Source organism: Macaca fascicularis, chromosome 3 (assembly GCF_037993035.2).
Source record: "Macaca fascicularis isolate 582-1 chromosome 3, T2T-MFA8v1.1".
In the NCBI taxonomy this organism is placed as follows: domain Eukaryota; kingdom Metazoa; phylum Chordata; class Mammalia; order Primates; family Cercopithecidae; genus Macaca; species Macaca fascicularis.
This window is the reverse complement of record NC_088377.1, coordinates 114,073,583-114,099,239: the sequence shown is the minus strand read 5'-3', so window position 1 is coordinate 114,099,239 and position 25,657 is coordinate 114,073,583. Positions and strand designations below refer to the sequence as shown.

Genomic DNA, 25,657 nt, shown 5'->3' with positions numbered 1-25,657 from the left:
AATCCACTGCTCAAGGAAACAAGAGAGGACACAAACAAATGAAAAAACATTCCATGCTCATAGGTAGGAATAATCAATATCGTGAAAATGGCCCTACTGTCCAAAGTAATTTATAGATTCAATGCTATTCCCCTAAAGCTACCTTTGAATATCCTCACACAATTAGAAAAAAACTACCTTAAATTTCATATGGAACCAATAAAGAGCCCATAGAGCCAAAACAATCCTAAGCAAAAAGAACAAAGCTGGAGGCATCATGCTACCTGACTTCAAACTATACTACAAGGCTACAGCAACCAAAACAACATGGTACTGGTACCAAAACAGATATATAGACCAATGGAACAGAATAGAAACCTCAGAAATAACACCACACATCTATAGCCATCTGATCTTTGACCGACCTGACAAAAACAAGCAATGGGGAAAGGATTCCCTATTTAATAAATTCCCTATTTAATAAATGGTGTTAGGAAAACTGGCTATCCATATACAGAAAACTGAAACTGGATCCCTTCCTTATACCATATACAAAAATTAACTCAAGATGGATTAAAGACTTCAATGTAAGACCTAAAACCATAAAAATCCTAGAAGAAAACCGAGGCAATACCATTCAGGACACAGGCATGGGCAAAGTCTTCATGACTAAAACACCAAAAGCAATGGCAATAAAAGACAAAATTGACAAATGGGATCTAATTAAAGCACTTCTGCACAGCAACAGAAATGATCATCAAAATATACAGGCAACCTACAGAATGGAAGAAAATTTTTGCCATCTATCCATCTGACAAAGGGCTAATATCCAGAATCTACAAGGAACAAATTTACAAGACAAAAACAAACAACCACATCAAAAAGTGGGCAAAGGATATGAACAGATACTTCTCAACAGAAGACATTTATGAGACCAACAAACATGAAAAAAAAGCTCATCACTGGTCATTAGAGAAATGCAAATCAAAACCACAATGAGATGACATCTCACGCCAGTTAGAAAGGCGACCACTAAAAAGTCAGGAAACAACAGATGCTGGAGAGAGTATGGAGAAATATGAACGCTTTTACACTGTTGACAGGTGTGTAAATTAGTTCTGCCATTGTGGAAGACAGTGGCGATTCCTCAAGGATCTAGAACTAGAAATACCGTTTGATCCAGCAATTCCATTACTGGGTATATACCCAAAGGATTATAAATCACTCTACCATAAAGACAGATGCACACATATATTTACTGCAGCACTGTTCACAATAGCAAAGACTTGCAACCAACTCAAATGCCCATCAATGATAGACTGGATAAAGAAAATGTGGCATACATACACCATGGAATACTATGCAGCCATAAAAAGAATGATATTATGTCCTTTGCAGGGATATGGATGAAGCCAGAAACCATCATTCTCAACAAGCTAATACAGGAAGAGAAAACCAAACACTGCATGTTCTCACTCATAAGTGGGAGTTGAACAATGAGGATACATGGACACAGGAAGGGGAACATCTCACATCAGGGCCTGCCAGGGGATGGGTGGCTAGGGGAGGGATAGCATTAGGAGAAATACCTAATGTAGATGATGGGTTGATGGGTGCAGCAAACCATCATGACACGTTTATACCTATGTAACAAATGTGAACATTCTGTACATGTATCCCAGAACTTAAAGTACAATTTTAAGAAAAGAAATATCAAACGTTTTAGATGAAGGCTACGTTGTCATGAAAATAACACCATAAAAATAAAAACCTTATATTTGTACTTGGGAACTGGAAATGGTGTCAAAAATTAGGAATTTGTACTCCAGGATTCTTCCTCCTATGAAAAAACACCCTGTCTAAGAAGTATAAGGGACACTGACAAATCTACACTAACACATCCAAGTCTGGGGGATAAGGGCAGACAATGAGGCAGGCATTCTCTTAAATGGAGTGGATGCATAAATAGAAAGCTATACACAATCTGTTGTTAGGCAACTGATACAATTTCCAGAACATATGTTAACTTACAGGAGGGATAGAAAGCTTAACTTCTCTAGTTAATGGTCCAGATGTCAGTAGAATAATATTGATAATTTCTTATGAAGCAGAAAGACTGGTTAGATTTGTTTGCATAAAATTTAGTTTCAAAATTTTAAATTATAAACTTAACATCAAAGGAAAAAAGAATAAAATGGACCAATTCAAACATATCTTCTTGGCAGAGACATGGGGCAAAGAAAAGGATCATTTAAAGGATATTTTTGACTAGTGAAAAAGACCCCTGGTTAATAACTATTAGGCTTTTGAATATTGGTTAGTAGGTGGATAGTTAGTATCCAAAGTGTTAATCTCAAAATTTCACAGTTGTTTACCATTGTATTAGAAATTATTTCCTTCCAAGAAGGTGGCCATGAATTACAACCTGCAAAAATACTTCTGTTCTGAACAGAGTAGTGCCAATTTTTATCAGCCTTAGTTAGCAAAATCCTAGCCTGGCAAAGCTCCCTCCTAGAATGAAGAGCAGAAGCAATCCTTTCTTGAGGTCACAGATGGTAGAATTATTGCCTATAGAGATTCTTCCCAATAAGGAGGTAGAAAAAAATCAGCATATAGATGAAGTAATTCTCCAGGTGGAAAGAACTTCTAAGAATCATTATAATTAAATGTCTCTCTGAAAAGATGCTTTTGAGTAAAATTGGAAAGCATGTTACATATTTTCTGATTTTCTGTCTCAGGAAGACTAAAGAAGAGGTTTCAACTACAGAGGTGGGCACAAAGTAAGAATAATCTGTGTCAGAAGAGTTCATGTGAATATTTAATGTATTTTGAATTAAAAGTCTCATTAGAGGCTAGGCACGGTGGCTCACACCTGTAATCCCAGCACTCTGGGAGGCCGAGGTGGGCAGATCACGAGGTCGGGAGATCAAGACCATCCTGGCCAGTGTGACGAAATCCCGTGTCTACTAAAAACACAAAACAATTAGCCAGTAGTCCCAGCTACTCAGGAGGCTGAGGCAGAAGAATTGCTTGAACCCAGGAGGCGGAGGCTGCAGTGAGCCAAGATCACACCACTGCACTCCAGCCTGGGCAACACAGCGAGATTCTATCTAAAAAAAAAAAAGAAAAAAGAAAAAAAGAAAAAAATCTCATTAGAGGTAGTGTACAACTTACTTTATCACCAAAGCTGTATTATATACATAGAAGACATACTTGAAATGTCTAGAACTCAGAAGAAAACAGTGAAAACAGTGACAGTAAAATCAAGGCATTAATTTAAAATCTAAGGGAATTCTGGAGATAAAACACAACAGATATTGTGGAAGTCATCATACAGGTGGAGAATGGGTGAGGTCAGCAAGATGGCAAAATGGGAAGTCTTCTCCTCCACTGCCCTCCAGAGAAAGTTCAACTAGCAACTATCCACAGACTAGAAGAATATCTTTTTTAAAACTCCAACACTTGGAAACAAGACTAAGACACCAATGTGGTCCATAGAAATGAATGAAATTACAATGAGAAAGGTAAAAAGAATGGTCTCACTCCAACTATGACATCCCTCATGCTCCTTTAAGTTGGCACAATGCCAAATGAAAAGAATTTCCTTGGGCCCCCATAGTTTCTATGAGTTGAGGGCAGGGGTGTGAAATAGAGGCAGTCATACCCATCCCTACCATTCTGGGATGCTTCCTAGACAGCCCACTTTCGTTTTATTATTTCATAGAAAACAGTAGTGAAAATGTCATGGCTAGACTACTTGGGATCAGGTAGAAACAAAGAAAGGAGGCAGAGGTCCTAGTGATCACGTCACGGATCTTGGTGGTACCTCTGTGTTCCTACCAGTTGTGGTATCCAATTACAGATACCAGTCAACGCCCACAAAGCTGAGCTGGTTGCCTTCAGAAACCTGATGGGATATTCAACAAAACTTAGACATCATAAGTTGTCCTGCCCAATCTCAGAGACCACTCCAAAGATCCTGTACAGGCAGAAAGGTGCCCACTTCCTTCCATTTCAGAGACATGAAGAGCCTAAATTCGCTTAACCCAGGAAGCCAAGCAGCAGCTCTATGAAGCTAAAAAGTCTACCCAATGACCCCATTCAGGAAAGAAGAATCCTACTTCTTTAGATTTTAGAGAAATGAATGGATGACACCAGTTTGACCAAGAAAGTCAAACAGTGGCTCCAGTAAGCCAATAAGCCCTCCTAACAACTTTGCACAGGCAGGAAGACTTCCACCTCTGTACATCTCAGAGAACTGTAGCCAGCTTGACCCAGGAAGTCAAGCAGTGGTTCTACTCAGCCTAAATCTCAGTTGTTCCACTCAGTGGAATGTAAATCTTAGGGGTTCCAACCAGCCTAAAAGCCCACCCAATAACTTTCCCATTTCCACAAATTTGGAGAAGCATAAGAGCTAGACCTGCTTGACCACGGAGCAAACAGCCACTCAATTCTGCAAAAAGACCCATCCTGTGGCTCCACCTTGACAGGTAGTCAATTATCAATCATGCATTTCTAAAGAGTATAGCCTCTCTTCTGACCTGTCCTGAGCAGCAATTCTGCCTAAACTTGGAGTCCAGCCTGAAGCCTTGCCCAACTATAGATCCCAAAGAGTTGAATTGGCCATCCAGGGAATATATCTTGTGACTAGTCTGACCAGAAGCTACTACAGTATCCAGCCAGAAACTATGCCTAACAGCAGACCCTAGCCACTGGACAGCAGAGCCCAACCAGTAGCCCCACCTGACATTTGAGCAAAAGGCAGTGACTCAGACAACTAGAGAACTCAGAACAAGTTCTACCTGTCTGGGGTTGTTACCAGCTGTCCCTTCCAGAACCACAGGCTAGGCTAAATAGTGAAGATCTATCCCTGCCAAAGAACACCTGTTAGGCTAGAAGAGGGGGCTGCTGTCTCAAATGTACAGATGACAATGCAAAGACATAATAATTACGAAGAATAAGGGAATCATGACACCTCTAAAGAAAGTAATAAAGCTCCAATTTTCTACCTCAAAGGAATGTACATTTATGAAATGACTGATGAAGAGAATTCAGAATAATACTCAAAAAAGTTCAGTGAACTATAAGAATATACAGACAGGAAATTTCATGGAATTTGGAAAACAAAAAATAAGCTTGACAAAGCAATAAAAATAATTTTTAGAAATCAGATAAAAACCCTAGAAATAAAAAATACAATTACTGATCTGAAAAACTCAAAAGAATCCTTCAACAACAGATTCAATTAAGCAGAAGAATCAATTAGTTGGAAGACAGACATTTAAAATTATACAGTTAGTGAGGAAAAAACACAAAAGAAGAATGAAGGCCTATAGGAATTAAGGGACAGCAGCAAAGGACCGAACATTCCATAATGGGGAACTGCAGAAGGAATAGAAAGCAGAAGGGCCAGAAAAGAAACATATTCAAAGAAATAATGGCTGAGAAATATCTTTCTGGGGATGCATGCCAACAGCCAAGGACAGAAAGCACAGAGGTCTCTAATCAATGCAACCCAGAAAGAAGTTCATCAATGCATATAATGAACTATCAAAATCAAAAAATAAATAAAATTCTGAAAGCAGCAAGACATAAGAAACATATCACATACAAAGGAATGACAATGTGACTATAAGCAGATTTCTCAGCAGAAACCTTGTATGCCAGGAGAAAGTGGGATGATATATTCAAAGTGTTAAATAAAAAAAAAAAAAAGACAAACAACAAAGAATACTTTATTCAGCAAAGCTATCTTTCAGAAATGAAGGAGAAACAAAAAGTTTCTCATAAAATAAAAGCAAAGGGAGTTCATCGCTGGTATACTCACCTTATAGGAACTGATAAAGCAAGTTTTTAAACTGAAACAAAAAGTTGTTAATTAATAATATGAATCATAAGAAAGCAAAAAAATACATTGTGTAAGTAAAACAGTCATATTCATAATACTCTAAAATTGTAATGATGGTAAGACTAGTATGAGGGCTTTATACTAGTATGAGAGTTTAAAAAAACACTATTAATAAATATAGCTAAAATTGTTAGGGATATATATTATACAATATGAAAATTCCAACATCAAAAATATGAAATGTAGAGGACAGGGTATGTACAAAGTAGAGTTAAATGCAATCAAAGTTAGTTTTTCACTTTGAAATAACGTGAAATATACAGTTAGAAGATGTTCTACATAAGCCTCATGGTAACCACAAAGAAAAAAATATTTAGTGGAAATACAAAACAAAAATAAAAAGATTCAAAGCATACTAGCACAGAAAACCATTAAATCACAAGAGAAGAAAAAAATACAGTATCTACAAAATAACAGAAAACAACAAAAATGGCAATAGTAAATCCTTACCTATCAATAATTACCAAGAATGTAAATGAATTGAATTATCTGAGACATAGAGTCACTAAATGTGTAACAAAACAAGTAGGCCCAATTATAGGCCTACTAGAGACTTACTTCACTTTTAATGACACACATAGACTGTAAATTAAGGGATGGAAAGGATATTTCATGCAACGGGAAACCAAAAGATAGCAAGGGTAGCTATACTTATATCAGACAAAATAGACTTTACACCAAATACAGCATAAAGAGACAAAGGATATTCTGAATAATAAAAAAGTCCACAGAATATAACAATTATAAATATATATGTACCCAACAACAGAGCACTTAAATATATAAAACAAATATTAAAGATCAGAAAGGAGATAAATATTAGAATATAATAATTGTAGGGGACAATAATATCCCACTTTCAACAATGAAAATATCATCCAGACAGAAAATTAATAAGGATATGTTGTACTTGAACAATATTTTAGGCCATATGGACCTCACAGACTCATACAGAACATTCTGTCCAACAGCAATAGAATACTTATTCTTCTCAAGCAGATGAAATATTCTGCAGGACAGATCTCACATGTTAGAGCACAAAATAAGCCTCAGCAAATTTATGATATTAAAATTATATTAAGTATCTTTTCTGCCACATAGTGTAATATATAATTAGACATCAATAACAGGAGAAATAGTGGAAAAAATATAAATACATGAAAATTAAACAATATGCTACTAAAAGACCAATAAATCAATAAAGAAAAGGAAAATTTGTTAAATATTTTGTGACAAATAAAAATGGGAACACAACATCAGGCCTTAGGAGAAAGTTTGTAATGATAAATGCCTACACCAAAAAAAGAAAAAAACATTTCAAGGGAAACACCTAGTGTTACATCTCAAGGAACTAGAAAAAGAAAAAACTCAGCCTTAAGTTAGCAGGAAAAAAGTGGTAATAATAAAGATAAGAGCAAAAATAAATAAAAGAGATTAGAGGACAACACAAAACACAAATAAAACTAAGAGTTGGTTTTTGGGAAAGATAATTAACAAGTATTTAGGCACAGTAAGAGAAAAGAGAAGACTCAAATAAAATATAAATGAAAAAGGACACATTACAACTGATAACACAAAAATACAAAGAGTAAGAGACTATCTCAAACAATTATAAGTAAATTAATTGGGTAACCCAGAATAAATGTATAAATTCCTAGATAAATACAAACTACCAAAATTGAACCATGAAGAAATGAAGAAATGGAAAATAAGACCAGACCAATAACAAGTTAGGAGAGTGAATCAGAAATAAAAACTCTCCCACCAAAGAAAAGTCTAGGACCTGAGAGTTTCGAGGCTGAATTCTACCAAATATTTAAAAAAATACAAGAAAATAAACTGTATTACAAGAACATCACACTACAAGAAAAGAAAATTATAGACCAATATCTTTCAGAAACATAGATGCAAAAGTCATCAACAAAATACTAGCAAACAGAAAAACAAAAGGATAATCTACTATGACAGATGCAAGGATGATTCAACATATACAAATCAATAAGTGCTGTACATCATTACTAACAGAATGAAAGACAAAACCATATAATCTCATTCAGATGCAAAAGAAAAGCACTTGACAAAATTCAGCATCCTTTCATGTTAAAACTCTCACATTAGGTACAGTAAACTTACTTCGATACAATAAAGGTCATATATGAGAAACATTATGCCACAGCTAACAGTATAGTTAATGCTGAAAAACTGAAAGCCTTTCTATAAGTTCCAAAACAAGATAAAGATGCCCACACTTACCACTTCTATTTAATACAATATTGGAAGTCCCTCCCAGAGCAATTAGCCAAGAGAAATAAATAAAAGACATCCAAATAGAAAAGAAAGAAGTGAAACTCTGACTGTTTGCAGATGACATGATCTCATGTATATAGAAAGCTGTTAATACTTGAAAAAAAATACACAAATACAATAAGGTTGCAAAATACATAATCAATACACAAAACTCAGTAGCATTGCTATATACTAGCAACATACCTGTGAAAAGGAACTCAAGAGGACAATTACATTCATGATAGCAGTAAAAATATTTGGGAATAAATTTAATCAAGAAGGTAAAAACCTATATTGTGAAAACTGTAAAACACTGATAAAAAAAATTGAAGACAACACAAATATATAGAAAGATATCTCATGTTCACATATTGGAAGAATTAGTATTGTTAAAATGCCCCTTCTACTCAAAGCAATCTATAAATTTAATGCAATTCCCATCAATATTCTAAAGTCATTTTTCATAACAATAAAAAATATTGTTAAATTCATATGGAACTGTAAAAAACCTTGAATAGCCAAGGCAGCCATGAGCAAAAAGAACAAAGCTGGTGGCATCACAATACCTGATTTCAAACTATACTATAAAGCTATAGTAATGAAAACAGCATGGTACTGATTAGAGAGAGAGAGAGAGAGACATACACTAACATACCCAAAGACCAACAAAACAGAGTAGAAAGCTCAGAAATGAACACATGCATATACAGTCTATTGATTTTTGACAAAGGTGCCAAGAACACACAATGTGAAATGGATAGTTTTTTCAATAAATGGTGCTGGGAAACCTGGATATCCACATTCAGAAGAATGAAATTGGGCTCTAATCTCACACTATATATAAAAATCAACTTGAAGTGGACTAAAAACTTAAACATAAGACCAAAAGCTATAAAACTACTAGAAGAAGGCTGAAGAAAAACTGCACAACATGGGCAATGATTTCTCAGATCTAACTACATTAGTACAGGGAACAAAAGCTAAAGTAGACAAGTGTGATTAGACCAAACCCAAAAGGAAACAACAGTAGGAAGAGACAGTCTACAGATTGGGAGAAAATATGTGCATGCCATATACCCGATAAGAGGTTAATTTTTAAAATATTTAAGTAGCTCAAACATTCCAACGGCAAGAAAACAAAACAAACAAAATAAAATTAAAAATGGCAAGGGACGTGAATACACATTTCTCAAAAGAAAAAATACAAATGGCCAACAAGTGTATGAAAAAATGCGTAATATCTGTAATCATCAGAGAAATGCAAATTTAACCTACAATAAGATATCATCTCATGCCTGTCAGAATGGCTACTACTAAGAAGGTAAAAGACAAGAAATGTTGGCAGGATGTGGAGAAAAAAACTCTTGTGCACTGTTGGTAGGAATATGAATTAGTACACTGTGGGAAACTGTATGGTTGTTTCTCAAAATCTAAAACTAGAAATACCATGTAATTCAGAAATCCCACTTGTGGATTTTTTTTTTTTTTTTTTTAAGACGGAGTCTCGCTCTGTCACCCAGGCTGGAGTGCAGTGGCCGGATCTTGGCTCACTGCAAGCTCCGCCTCCCGGGTTTATGCCATTCTCCTGCCTCAGCCTCCCAACTAGCTGGGACAACAGGTGCCCGCCACCTCGCCCGGCTAGTTTTTTGTATTTTTTTTTTTTTTTTTTTTTTTTTTGAGACAGAGTCTCGCTCTGTCGCCCAGGCTGGAGTGCAGTGGCCGGCTCTCAGCTCACTGCAAGCTCCGCCTCCTGGGTTCACACCATTCTCCTGCCTCAGCCTCTCGAGGAGCTGGGACTACAGGCGTCCGCCACCTCGCCTGGCTAGTTTTTTGTATTTTTTAATAGAGACAGGGTTTCACCGTGTTAGCCAGGATGGTCTCGATCTCCTGACCTCGTGATCTGCCCGTCTCGGCCTCCCAAAGTGCTGGGATTACAGGCTTGAGCCACCGCACCTGGCCCACTTCTGGATATTTACCCAAAAGATTTAAAACCAGTTTTTCAAAGAGATGTCTGCACTCAGTCCCATGGTAATTGCAGCACTATTCACAATAGCTAAGTTATGGGATTAACGTAAGTGTCCACCAACAGATTTATTGTTTAAGAAGATGCAGTACACATACAGAACAGAATACTATCAACCTTTAAAAAAGAAACTGTCATTTGCAACCACATGGATGGAAGTAGAGAACATTATGCTAAATGAAATAAGCCTGGCACAGAAAGACAAATACCACAGGTCCTCACTTACATATGGAATCTAAACAATTGAATTAGAAGCAGAGTAGAATTGTGGTTACAAAAGACGGGGTTGGGGGAATGGGGAAATAATGATCACAAGACATAGAAATCTCAGACAGGATAAATATGTTTTCATTTTTATTTTTTAGTTCTATGGGAATGTGGTGAATATAGTTAATAATGGGAATATTGTACATTTCAAAACTGCTGAGTAAATTCCAAATGTTCTCACCATAAAAAAATTAAGTACTTGAAGAGATGTATATGTTAACTAGATTGATTTAAATATTTCATATTGTATTCATAAGTTATAACATCACTTTGTACCCCCATAAACTTATATAATTAAAAATTGCCATGCTGATGCCTGTAATCCCAGCACTTTGGGAGGCCAAGGCGGGAAGATTGTCTGAACTCAGGGGTTTGAGACCAGCCTGGCCAACATGGTGAAACCCTGTCTGTACTAAAAATATAAAAATGAGCCAGGCCTGGTAGCATGCACCTGTAATCCCAGCTAATCAGGAGGCTGAGGCAGAAGAATTTCTTGAACCTGGGAGGCAGAGGTTGCAGTAAGCTGAGATTGTGCCACTGCACTACATCCTGGGCAACAGAGTGAAACGGTGTCTCAAAAAAAAAAAAAAAAAAAAAAGTCAATTCACTAAAACATTTTTCAAGAAAGAAAATACCATTAGTTGAACTAAGATCAGGATCTGTAGATAGACAGCTATCATTGGGTGCCTTACAAAATTAGTAAAAGAACAGTAAAAAAGAAGTTATATCTAGAAGATAGCTTCAAATTTAAAGAAAAAAAATCAATAACCTCCAGCAGACAATACAGATTGCTTTTAAGAGAAGAATGATTGATGTGTAACTTCTCTAGAATACTAAGTAACAAAAAACAATGGAATATAAGTAGTTACCTAAGACTCCAGGCTGTCAGAGAAACAAAAAAGGAGACATTGTACTATGTGCAAGGACTTTGAAAGTAGTGCAATTAATGGAAACTATCTTGGGGGAAAAAACTGTTTACAAACTAGAAACTTAATTTGTCCAGTGATTAAATAAGTAATGTTGTGGGAGAAGGGAGAAGAATGGGAACTCCTTTATTCATTCAAGGACTATATTTCAGGAACTTACCTTATGCCAGACTCTAAGCTATATATAAAGATATGAATATATAGATTTTTTTCCCCTGATGGAATATGTAGTTAGGCAAGACAGCCACATACATAAATACAGAAATGCATTTGTAAAATAAAAATCTATGAAAAACAGACCCATTAGCATCAAAATAAATTCAGCATTAAAATTTTCAGGCACAAAATATCTTTCAAACTATGTAAAATATTTAAATAAATACATATAAAATCATGAAAATAAGAAAGCAAGACAAGGCTGTCACAATGAGAGCCTTGAAACAAAATAACAAACAGAAATGAGACTTGAAACACAAAAGACAGATTTTTTGCAAATGAAAAGCATTGTTCAACATAAAGAAAAAAGAATCTCAAAAGCAATAGATTAGATGCAGTTGAAGAGAGAATTACTGAAACTGGAGAAATAATTAAGGAAATTACTCAAAATATATATTAAACAGACAATGAAATGGAAAACATAGTAGGAAGTTAAAAGATTTGGCAGATACAATAATATATATTTAATCAGAATCCCACAAAGGGAGAATAAAAACAACAGGCAAAAAATAATAATAATTTATGGTTGTAAATTTTCCACCAATTATAGAACAAAAATTCATCAAGGAAACCTAATGAATTTCAAGGTGGATTAAAAAAAAAATCACAACAAGTAGATGAACTGTAAGGAAACTGAAATACTAAGTAGAGGCCATCTTAAAGCAACAAGAAGGAATACATCAAAACAGACCAACAATTAGCCTGGCAGTGTCTCTCCCAAAAATAATGGTAGCAAGAACACAGTGACAGTATTTTCAAAGTGCTAAAATCAAAATAAAAACTATCCCACCCCTCAACAAAGCTATCAAACTAGAATGTTTACAACACTCCCCCCTCCACACAGCAACATTATTTTTCAAGGTTAGAAATAAAATACTGCTTCCTTGAAATAAAATATGAAAGTGTATCCTTAAAATCTCTTCTTACACTAAAGTCTGCAACTCTTATGGAAGGAAAATAATCTCTGAATCAAGGTCTAAAGAGCAGGAAGCCTTGAAAAATTTAAAAATGATTTTAAAATAAGTACATAAATCTAAACACAGCACTGTCCAGAAAATTACAAATAAGTAACATCTAAATATAAAAGATATTTAAAATAACAAAATCAAAATACTGGATAAGAGCAGTAGCATAAAAGTTAGGAGGTAAATGATCAAACTTGAAATGCTCTAAGACTGATAAAAGTGTTGGGAGAGTAAAATACTGACTTCAGATTTTCAAATAAATATGCAAAGAAAAATTTTAAGAGACTGCTCAGTGCATAAAAATAGAATATGAAACTTCTAACAAGTAGAGAGAAATTAGAGTAAAAACAGTGGGGATCTCAGGTGGCTAAAGCCAATGGAGACTCTCAATACTTTCTCCAAAAATAGTACTGAACAAGATCAAAGTAGACACACACACACACACACACACACACACCTTTGATATCATTTAAGACAAAAAAAAAAAAAAAATCCAAACTTCAAAGTAACTGCAAGTTAAAGAAAATAAGAAAAAAACCAGCAAATCTCAATGAGCAATTTCTCCTTCTCCTGTTCTGCCATAAATGTTTGTGTGGCAACTAAGGGCAAGCTAAAAAAATATGAAAAGAAAGAAGGGAGCTACTGATGAGTATAAAGTTTATTTAAAACCACCACCAAAAACCGTAATCCTGACTTAAATGTGAAAATACTAAAATGTGTGAAGGTATAACCAGCAAGACTTTAAAGAAGGGACATATGCTTGATTTGGCAGAATTCTCCTGGAGAAAACACACACACACACACACAACAAGAACAAGGGAGAAGAAATCTTTGGCAATAGAGTAATGAAGAGGAAAAGGAAAAAAATTAGGGTCCTGAAATACAAAAGACAACCAAACAACTGGAGGACACATAACTCCTTTCTCCACCATTAAATAAGACTAACTAACTAAAGAAGCCAGATTCTGCTACAGTGACAGAAGAGGGCAGCATTGAATTAGGTATCTTGTAAACCCTAGTCAAATCCACAAGAAATTAATCAGAGAGAACTTAATAAATGTATAGTTATTACACAAAATAAAATTCAATTATCTCAATTAATGACTCGCCTGCTCTTCAAAAAACAATGAGGCAAAAGACTAAGGTAACACTCCAAACTGAATAGCCTTTGACTATCTGACTTTCAAAACTATGTTAATGTTTAGTACACTCCAAAAAAATAATTAGAATCAAGCAGGATGGAGTGGGAATACTCCAAAATCGATTAACAATATGAAATGAACCAAAATATACTATAAATAAAGAACCAAACTGAAGAAGGTGGCCCTAACTAAATTTGGACATTAGTATTTTGATTTAATATTCTAAGACAAAGAGCCATATATAAAACTATCATAGTAATTAGTACTATTGTTTTCTAAGAGATATGGGTTAGCAATTCTGAAAGTATACTATGTGTATGCTGTGTTGAGTAAGATACTGTTGGAGAGAAGGATTACATATCAGAAAAAGGAGAGCTAGAAAATTCTATGATGTTGGACTGAAAAATAGAGATATCAACAAATGGTTTCTTTTAGCTAGATTATAAATTACATATAAATACACTCAGTTACAAATGTAGAAACAGTTATAGATGAGTGTTTCTACGTATAAAAACAGATATATTCCTAGTCCTGTTCGCTTTGAAAGGGCTTACAAATTGTGACATGCAAGTTGCAATGAGCACCCTTAGTGCTCAGGATCTTGGTTTCTAAATACCAATCTTTTAAAAAAAAAAAAAAATTAGGTTTCTTGCAGAAATTGCTCATTTCAAACCTGGATGAAGGATAAAATGAGTCTGAAATATCTTTTGGTGCCAGAATATAGGGACATCCTCAAAACCTGATGAGAACAGTGTTAAAGACAACATAAGGCAACACGAAGGAGCTCCCAATCACATGTGGGAAAACTGGAGCAACAAAATCCTAAGACTATGAAACAGAATCCATAAAATAAGACTAAGACTAATGAGTTCATTCAGACAGAATAGATAGATAGAAAGGGGAAAAGAGCAGAAAGAGATAGATGGCACCAAAGGGAAAGATATTCTTTATTGGAAAATTCCAATTAATACATATTTGGAAAGAATGATGGGAACAAAAAACCACTATGTGACAAGCAATACTATATAAAGGCTTCCAACAAGAATCATCGATGCATGCTAAAATTATCATGCAATGGTATGATTAAAAATTGGGATATTTACATGCTTTACAAATATTTTACCATAATTATTAATTATAAAGGTAGTAATATATTTTCAGTGGCGAAACCCAGCAGATGCCACTTTAACCAAGTGATCTAGGTTAATATCAGCAGTAGTGAGACAGACATCATATGATTCCTGATATGACACACTGAGAAGGATATAACACTAATTCAGTGGCATTCTTGCCTAAATACATTTATTCATGAGAAAATAGCAGAGAAATCTAAATAAGAGACATTATACAAAACAAGTCAGTATTTGCCAAAAGTACAAAGTCATGAAAGACAAAGAAAGAATGAGTGGCCAGGTGCAGTGGCTCACATCTGTAATCCCAGCAATTTAGGAGGCCTAGGCAGGTGGATCACCAGAGGTTAGGAGTTTAAAACTAGCCTGACCAACATGGCAAAACCCCATCTCTACTAAAAGTACAAACATTAGCCAGGCCTGGTGGCACTTGCCTATAATCCCAGCTACTCAAGAAGCTGAGGCAGAAGAATTGCTTGAACCCAGGAGGTGGAGGTTGCAGTGAGCCAAGATTGCACCACTGCACTCCAGCCTGGGCAACAGACTGAGACTCTGTCAAAAAAGAAAAAAAAAAAAAAAAGAACGAAAAGGAAAGGGAAAGGGAAAGGGAAAAGGAAAAGGAAAGGGAAAAGTCACTATTGCCCATATAGGTCAGTTCCAGAGTCCTCAGTCTTGCTCCTCCAAATATGCAACATTTCCCTTGTGTTATTGTAACTTACTTCCCCACCTTTGAGTCCTGGAGTGACTGTCTCCTAAATGTGCCAAGACATGAGTAAGCTTTAGAACATAACAGGTCAGTGTCAAGGTGGTAAGAAGCTTCTGTGTTCTAATGTAATTATATATTCCAAAATCATGCCATTAAGATCATCCAACTAACTTCCTTTCCTCAATAAATCTTCATCAGGTTTTTGAATTGGCTCTTAGAATGTATCCATTCATTAAGTACTTACAAGGTCTCGGCTCCATCCCAACCACTGTTCTATATCAACTCCTCATGAACTGGTCGCCAAATCCAGCCAATTTTGGGCGCACCAGCCAAGAAGTTTCACTTCTGTCCCTCTGAAGCCCAGACTGTGGAAGGTCTTACCAACATGGGGCCGCCTTGTGTAGCCTTTTCTCATAGAGTAGAAAGCCAGCCAACCAAGAACACATCTCACTCGGCCTATGGGACATACTGTGCCTGCACTGCTCCTACATGTGACTGCTGGCATTGGGTTAGACTGATCTGAATCCTAGACAAGGAGCCAGAAAACATGCATCCAAGCCCTGCTACTTACAAACTGTGTTCTTGAATAGTCACCTAGCATCTCTTCTTTGACTTCTTGTCTTTAAAAGAAAGTACAGAGGCACAAATACCAATCCCAGTGTGTGGCCTGCTTCCTGAGAGTCAGCACAAGTGAGATAATGTGTGAATCAATAAAATGCTGGACAAAGGAAAGAACTAGGGCTGCCTGGGATTCCTTTTCATTGATAGTTAAGATGAATTCATGACTGTTAACTGTGATGTCTGCAGTGTCTGAGGATGACTGGAAACAAGGTTCCCCAAGGCATTGCTTTCTACCATGTCAGCTCTGAAGAAGTTGGCTAAGGAAAACTAAACTTGAAGTATAAATCCTAGCATCATGGAGCTCAAATGGATAAGCTTTTGTTTTTAAGACATTGATTATTTCTGACCTAAAGACCTCCTTGGTTTAGAGATACGAAGCCTGGGCAGTAGTTGTGTCCTCAGTGGCCCTTGCTCAGCTGAGGATGGAGGGAACCTTTGAAAACAGATCAGAGATAGGAGAAGGTACAAGGAGGGCCATGGGCTCACCTGGGCCTGTGCCTTCATCCTCAGACAACCTCTGCCCCATTCACTCACTTGTTTTGCCTGGTCTCCGAAGGAGTCTTTCTTGATGCCCCAGCCCCATAGCTAGCTCCATGCCCATTCCTGTCCCCAACTTCCAGTCTTGATTAAAACCCACATTTTCCAACCCTGGACTGTCCTAGATTCATCACTTAACTGCTTGATAAGACTCAAAACAATTTCTAATTACAGGGAAGGCTACTATGTGCACAGATGGTAAGACAAGGACTGTGCCATCTACATCATGTGGCTCCTTTGCCCAGCTCTGAGCAGGCACACAGTAGGATCATAGAAAGTGGGTGCTGAATTGAATTATACATATCATTGGTAGACTATGTTCATTTTCAGTGTTTCCATTAAATCTAAAAATCTGAAAAAATATTTAAAAAAAAAGAGAAAAACATCAAAATCCTTAAAGAGCTAAGAAATAAAAAACAAAGAAAGCAAAAAATAAGGTGAGATATACAAGTCCAAATAATTTTCCAATTTCAATAAATGTAAATAGACAAAACTTGAGGTGAAAACACAGAGATTGTCAAGATGGATTAAAAACTAAATGTAACCATATGACCTTTATAACAGTCATACCTAAAACACAGGGACCCAAAAGTCTGAACGTAATTTAAAAAGATATGCCAGACCAGGTATGCACCAAAAGAAACTTTGGTTCACTATATTCACCATAAAATATAGACTTTAAAACAAAAAGCAGTATTATAGAGTGTCACTACAAAAGTTATAAAAAGTTTAATTCACCAGAGGCTGGTTTTGGATGTTAGGAGCAATGAAGTATGCTTTGGATAAATCTGAAATGCCAGGAAGACATCTAAGAGAAAGTATCAAGTAGACAGTTGTATATGTTGAGTCTGGAATACGGAAAGGAGTCATTTGCAAATCAAGGGTGTTTAAATCCTTAGAGGTGTGCAAGAATTCCTAGGGATCACACAGGAGTGTCTCAAGAATCTTTAGTATTTAGGAATCTAGTGGAAGTCAAGCTGGCAAAGAGTCCAACAAGGAGCAGACACGTTTTACAGAAAGAAGCCAGGACACTGTTGTGTAATGCAACCTGAGATTAAAAAGTCATAAAGAAGAAAATGATACCTTGTTAACCATTAGTATTTACAGAGTATTACTAACAAAGCCTTTCTCCTTGATCAAACTATAATCAGGCTCCTTTAAGCCCTTTAGGTTTTGACCTTGGTCAGGTCTGTATCATCCAGTTTTATCAGGAATCTTGCTAAATTAATTTAGCAAAAATTCTCCACCCTCAATATCTTATCTACCTTAATAGCTGATCAAATTTCTCATCCCCCACCATCCTTCAGGTGCTATCTCATCACCCTGGTCTGCCTTCAATAAGAATCCCATCAAGTGAGTTTAACCAGAATCACCCCTTACCCCTCATGTTTCTCTTAGTGATTATAAAACATTAAATCCAATCATTGTACTATATAGATGTCAGCACTTAAAGAGGGGCATACAAATTTATGGTATCTTTTAGAATCAAATTTATGAGGATTCTGTAATGTCTCAAAGAATGGTAGAAAAGGCTATAACATCATTGTTCTCCAAATCTGTATTTCCACCCACTGGCTCCTCATCTTGTTCCTTGGCTATAAATCCCGACTCTTCCTTGCTGTATTCAAAGTTGAGGCCAATCTCTCTCCCCTACCGCAAAACCTCATTGAAGTCATCCCTTGAATAAAGTCTTCTTTACTATCTTTAACAAGTATTAAAATAACATTCAACATTATAGAAAAAAAGAATTGGTTATAAAGAGACAGACAATTGTTCTTAATAGATTATGAAGCAAAGCAACACGACTAATAATTCTGCAAAGATAAGGATTTTGAAAATACATTATTTAAAGTGTATCATAGAACCTGGGAATGTAAAGAGATAATGATAGGGTTGAAAGTGGTAGTGAATTTCTCATTTTACATAACGACAAGCTAATATATATTAAATTATCACTGATCTTAATAAGAAAAAAATATACATAGAGAAAGAAAACAATCAGCAACAGTATAAAACAAGCTTATGTCTTACAAAATGACTAGGGATAGAAGGTAATAAAACTTGAATAACTTGTCCAAACTCACATAGGTAGTGACCGAAAAACCCAGATTTCAAACCAGAATTGAAATCTAGAGAGTCCAACCACTTCATAGCTACATTAGAAATATTATCTGAGAAAACATGCTTTTAAATGACTATTTGAAATTTAGATTCATTTGTTATTTTATGTAATTTTATATCAAATTTCAAAATAGAATCCCTGTCTTGAGATTTTAAATGATTTGGCAGCAGAAAATTGGCTGTGTGGTCTAATACACATTCATACCTCCATAGTATGTATAACTTGCCTCCAGGAATACCCCCTCCACCTCCCAAAAAAGAAAAAAAAATTACCTAGTTAATTTATGTTTACAATGTGAATACAGACTAATGAGAGAATCAAAACTCTTGGGTCAATAATAATAAAAACCTTAACTTGAAAATTGGGATACTAATGATTCCCAAATTTGCAATATCCAGACAAAACGCAGAAATAAGCATTTTTTTCAGTGAATACTGATGGAGGAATAAAAAAGACTTCTGTAAACCAGATGTAATGGACATAAAGCAAATATTTATTGAGTCAAAATGTCATTTTCTCTTATAGTTTATATTGTCACACATATGCATTACAAAGGTAGGCAGGAAGCCTTGTCAACCTCAGGAACTGTTGTGCCATAAAATGATAAGCCATAGGGAAAAACAAATACCAGAATCAGGTTGCTAAAGCAAAGGCAAAAATAAAAATTTAAACCCAAACATACATTGATTTGACTGTCATGGTTGGTCGGGTTTGGCATGATCCCTGGCAGGATCTGTTTTATATTGAGAAATGATGAACATTTGCTTTCTCTGCCGACATGTTTTCAGTGAGGTGTAGGACATAGGAAACGCTAAGGAACATTTAATTATTGCTCCAGCATTATAATAAACTGAAAGAGATCTGGGGAAAATACAAAAAAGCAGCACATTACAAATCTCCTGTGGCACCCTGGAAACCCTACAAAGGAAATGTTAACATGTTTTCCATTCACTCAGCCTAGGGCATAATTCTCCCGTTTCCTGGATATACTAATTTCATAAAGAATAATTTAACTGTTATATAGAACACACACAATCAAAAGGAAAAGAAGGGCTAGGGCTACAAAATCTTTCTTCCTTTTAATTGTTTATTCATTCTGATTGGGATTGGAAGGCCTTTAAAAGACAAATGTCTGGCAGCTATAAATAATTAAAATACTGGGAAAGAGCAATAATAATTACAAAAAAGAAAGAGTCCATCTTGATTATACACATTTCCAATGAAAAGAATGAGAGACACCACTGAATACTAAACTTAGAAAATAAAAAACAATTGATAATCTTTATAGGAGCATGTTGTAAGACAATTAAAAGTCAACATGTTCAATAAGAAGTTCTTATAATTACACACATCATTCTTATAAAAACATACTCCTCTTACAGAATAAAATATTTATTTCCATAACATGAAAAATGAAAGGAAAACTTGAACTGAGAATCCCATCCCACTCAGATTTGTTTTGTTTTACTGTCTTACTTGGAAATAAGTCATCATGGCAGGCATAAAAACAAAGCAAAAACATAAATTCATCTAGATTATCTATGAAAACTGTAGCTTACACTGACATTCTTGACGCTATCGTACTCCTTTTTAAAACAATGGTAAGAGTTTAGGAAGAAAGGGTGGGAGAGTTTTGTCTAATTGGTATGGGAGAAACTGGTGGGCCTGCTCTTCATGTTTTCAATAATCAATGCAGGAAGAATATACTGATTTACAATATTTTCAATATGAGGTGACAACTTCTTTGTACACCCCTTTGCCATTCATGAGTTATATAGCATATAGAAGGAATCAAGTAGGTGTTTTCAGAAGGAGGCAAAACAGATTTGTTTCAAAAATAACAAATTTTATTGGTTTTAGCAAGGCACATATTTAGGTATGAGGTTATGGGGCACATAAGGCGATGCAAAGATATTTTAATATCTTATAGTTTGGTTATTTATGCTTATTAATCAAAAAAGTTACGAGAAATTATAAATATAACTGATATATGCTATAGTTTAATATGCTTGAAATTTAAACACCCTAAGACATGACTTTAAGCTTGTAAGTGCTTATTTTTCTTCCCTTCAAAACAAAATAATTAGTTTTCATTTTCTTAGGTCTAATGTGTTGCTAATTTCTAGGGTGCATAAAACAGTAGGAAATCCATTTAAATTGGAGAAGAAGAATATCAAATATAGATAAGCCATAAGAAACTCAAATTTAAAATAAGTCCAAAGGCAAACTATGTCAGACTCATGAGAATTTGTAAGTCAGGAAACAAAATGCAAAAACTCCAGTGACTTAAGCTCTGTCCAGCAATACTCATTTTCACATTAATCACAAGAAGCTAAGGATAGTTTCAAAAAAAGAGTTTTATAGCTCTTAGCAGGGACAACCTAACATGTTAGGCCACCCAGTAAATATCATGTAATGGTGATGATAAACTCAAATATATGGATTGTATGCCAAATTGTATGGTGCCTAAGAGGCATGGGAAGAAGTCACTGCAGCACATTAAACTCTGGAAATCCACGAGTCGAGGATTTAAAGGAGATTCTAATTTGTGATTGTTTAACTGTTTTACTTACAATTTTTCACATTTTAGAAAAACACCTAAACAAACAAAAATATGGAAAGGTCTTCTCCAACACCAGTCATTTTACAAAATAAAACTTTATTTAAAAACGTGAATTAAATTTAACTTAAATAACAAACATTCACCCTATTTCTTAATTTCTACTCATTGCTTTACAAAACCCACGTAGACATCCATACCGACATTTAAAATAAAATGCCTTAGGTTGATTTCATATCTTGGCTATTGTGAATAGATCTTCAATAAACATGAAAGTGCAGATATCCCTATCACATACTCCTTTCCCTTCCTTTGGATAAATAACCAGTAGTTGGATTGCTGGATCATACAGGCTCAATTTTTTTTTTTTTTTTTTTTTTTTTAGGAACCTCCATACTGTTTTCCATAATGGCTCTACTAATTTACATTCCCCCAAATGGTGTGTAAGAGTTCCATTTTCTCTGCATCCTTGTTATTGCCTTTTTGATAAATAGCCCTTCTAACTGGGATGAAATATCTCATTGTGGTTTAGATTTGCTAATGATTAATAATGTTGCACATTTTTTCCATGGAATTTTTTGGCCATTTGTATTATTTTGAGAAATGACTTTCAGATTAAACTGTACTATATATATATGCAATGGAATACTATTTAGCCATAAAAAAGAATGAAATTCTGTCACTTGTGATAACATGGATGATCCTGGAAAATACTAAGTAGAGTAAGTCACGCAAAAATAAATTTGAAGATAATGTAAGAAAACTATTGTATATTTTCAAATAGCTATAAAAGAGAATTTTGAATATTCCAACACACAAAAAAATGATACATGTTTGAAATGCTGGATATGCTAATTACCTTGATTTAATTATAACACATTGTATACATGTATCAAAATGTCACATTGTACCCATAAATATGTACAATCAAATGTCAATTAAAATAATTTAAAAATTAAAAAATATATATAATCCCCTATTTTCATTAAAGAGTGGAAAGAGGAAGATAAAAAGAAAGAATAGCTTTTTTGAAACCAAATCATGCTACTTTAAAACTGTGAATTGGCCGGGTGTGGTGGCTCATGCCTGTAATCCCAGCACTTTGGGAGGCCGAGGTGGGCAGATCACCTGAGGTCAGGAGTTGGAGACCAGCTTGGTCAACATAGTGAAATCCCATCTCTACTAAAAAATACAAAAATTAGCCAGCCATGGTGGTGGGTACCTGTAATCCCAGCTACCTGGGAGGTTGAGGCAGAAGAATTGCTGAAACTTGGGAGGCAGAGGCTGCAGTGAGCCAAGATCGCCCCACTGCACTCCAGCCCGGGTGACAGAGGGAGACTGTCAAAAAAAAAAAAGAAAAAAACAACTGCAAAAAAACGCAAAGCAGAGTTTTTGTTCCTTTAAATATAATAACTTCTCAATTTCTCGCCTGCCCCCTAATTATAAACAGTACCAAGCATAGTCTGTCGCTTACTATGGGGCCATTTATATAATGTACAATTTATCTAAAAATAGCTTCTCTAATACAACCCAATAGAATAGTTCAGAAGCTGATTAAAAATTAATTCAATGAGTCAACTAGAGAGAAAACACCATAAATTTGAAGATAATGTAAGAAAGCTAATAGCCAAGACATGGTATACTCTCAATTGACTAGATCATAAGTAAAGTTACAGTAATGGACCCCCTTTGTAAATAAGCAAGTGTTACAAATCCTAAGCATATCTTTGAAAAAGAAATCATTATTTTTTAATCGTATGAAACAGGTTGTCTAATGGGTGATGAGTTCAAAATTTATCAGAAGGCCAATATTTTATCATTGTAAGAATTTATTTCAAAAAATTTTCAAGAAGCTTGATCAAGATGGTAGCCTCAGGACACATGCCTTTGTCATTTTAAATCCCTACAAATATATATTGGTGGTAGCGGTGTTAGACGCACAATAGAGGCATGCCCCCACACACATACACACACACACACAAATACGTACATAATAATACTAGAAAAGAAAGGTGAATTCTATGATGTGACGAGGAATTGGAGGATTTCTGAGAAATAGAAAAAAATAAAATTAGACTGGAAACAAAAATCACAGACAAAAACATGCACAAGGTAGGGCTCTATAAAAGCCAACACTGGATTTATTTAAGCTTCGGGGATGGGGGCAGGAATCAAGAAGCAGGAAAAGATCCTGTGCCAGTCTTTGAAGTAAGCACCCCTAAAGCTATATTCTTAGCAGTCAATAGGCTCTTCCCCCATTCCCTACATGAATTAAAGAACTGGCAATAAGTATGTTTATCTACTGTCTAATAAGATCATGTGGGCACTTCATCCAGAGAAATAACAGTGTCTTAGGTTTCCGGGAAATCCTAGAAGGAAAAGGGATTCCTCTATAAAGGAAACAAACTATCAGGATGCAAGGCCCAAATGTCTCACATGTTGTTTGTTCTCTCACCCCAGAACCAATGAGTTCTACTTTGGCTAATTTCAAAGATTAACAATACTCAAATGTGTATAAAGGCCAATACCATGAAAGGAAGTCAGTGAATTTAACAAAATATTCAAAGAAACTGTTGGTAGTTCAAAAAAATAAAGAATGTTCCTAATATAAGGTCCATATCCAAATGAGAATTAAAAATCTTCCATGTCTAAAATATCTAGAATTGCATTTGGAGATACTGAAAAACAAAAATATAATCACTGAAAAACTCAATAGAACACTACATAGCAGAATGAGTACAGGTGAAGATAAAATTAGCGAGCTGGACAACTGACTCTAGGAGTTCTTCCAGAATACAGAGAAAAAGAAAGACAGAAATACAGATGACAGACACAAGAGTTCAAAAAATGACTGATAACTTACATGATGTGCTTATGAATGAAAGGAATATTAGTTTTGTCATAGAAAAATGAGAAATAAAAGGCAAAGAAAATTGAACTAATGATTGATTCCCAAATTTGTACAAAGAAAAAATAGTATGCTACAAGACTCAGAAGTAAATGCTATTTATACAATGAAAATAATGTGAACAGTGAATACTGTGCTAACTAAAAGTTGTAATAATATGCAGACAATGTTCTCTCACTGCATTACATTGTGAGAAAGAAGTATGTATACTAGGGTTTCAAGTTTGGTTCACATATAAAAATCAATCAATGTGATTTAATACATTATGAAATTAAAAACCAAACAATATAAACTTTGGATGACAAAAAGCATTTTGCATTATTCAACAACCATCTCTATGAAAACAAACAAAAACTAAATAAAGGATAAAGAGGGATGATTTTTACTTCATGATTAAATGCATAATATGTAAATTATTTCAGTCTTACAGTTCTGTTACAAACAGGAAATGTTGGTATATATTGCTTCAAGTATTGTAGCTAAATCATAAGAGTAAAAGCATATGAGCGAAAGATTAAAAATTTCAGTAATCCATCCAATTTTAATTAGTATTACCACACCCACTATTTTCAGGGGGAAATGACATTGATTTCTCTTGCCACATCATACATCATGCTCTCCCTTTCTCTCATCTAACCTAATTAGTTCATTTTCAGTCCTATGATTTTAACATTTCCTCTGTCACAAGACCCTCATGTATGTTGCCTCCCCTCTAAAATGCTCTCTTCTACCTTCAGATCTCTGCTTGGATGGAAAAGTTGCTATTCATTCTATTCCTCTGCCTCAACAAAGTCTTTGAGCTCCTGCCTAGGTCAAATCCATCTGTCTTAGGCTCTCATTCTCTCTCTCATTTTTAGCACATCTCTGTCCCAATTTTTTTTGTGTTTGAATGGAAAATTTGCTATTCATTCCATTCCTCCTCCTCAAGAAAGTCTTTGATCTCTTGCGTTGGTCAAATCCATCCCTCTCAGGCTCTCATTGTTTCTCTCCTTTTTAGCACATCTTTGTCCCAATTTTGTGTGTTAGTTATTCTCTTCTTGCCTGAAGCTTAATGCCACAATACCAGATATCATGTTACATCATCTGTTTTTGTTCAGAATTCCATCCTGAATATGTGCCACGTTACCGAAACCTGAGGAGTTGCTCAGTACATATTTTATCGTCAAGGGGAGGGGAGCTAAGCAAGCTTTGTACAGATTCTGAATAAGTAAAAGTATAAGGAATAGAACTTTGGTTTCTGGAACTATTTGTTGCTGAGTTTCTGCAGCTGTTTCAGGATGCAACTTTTTGTCTTTTCCCATAATATTTACAATTCATCTCCCTTCCTCTCACCTGTTCCTTTCCTCATTGGTATCCAATAA

At 35.2% G+C, this 25,657-nt stretch overlaps 1 protein-coding gene across 4 annotated transcripts in view; it reads right to left on the bottom strand.

Moving 5' to 3' along the window:
* The window catches only part of CRPPA (CDP-L-ribitol pyrophosphorylase A), a 328,191-nt gene that overhangs the window by 12,451 nt on the left and 290,083 nt on the right, over window positions 1-25,657 (bottom strand). The window contains exon 10 of one of the 4 annotated variants that reach the window (XM_065542250.2): window positions 5,807-5,837. The exons of the other annotated variants lie outside the window; for them this stretch is intronic. Within the exon in view, the coding sequence (XP_065398322.1) occupies window positions 5,808-5,837 (30 nt within the window). The 3' untranslated portion in view covers window position 5,807. The remainder of the gene's footprint in view (window positions 1-5,806; window positions 5,838-25,657) is intronic. 4 annotated transcript variants of the gene reach the window in all.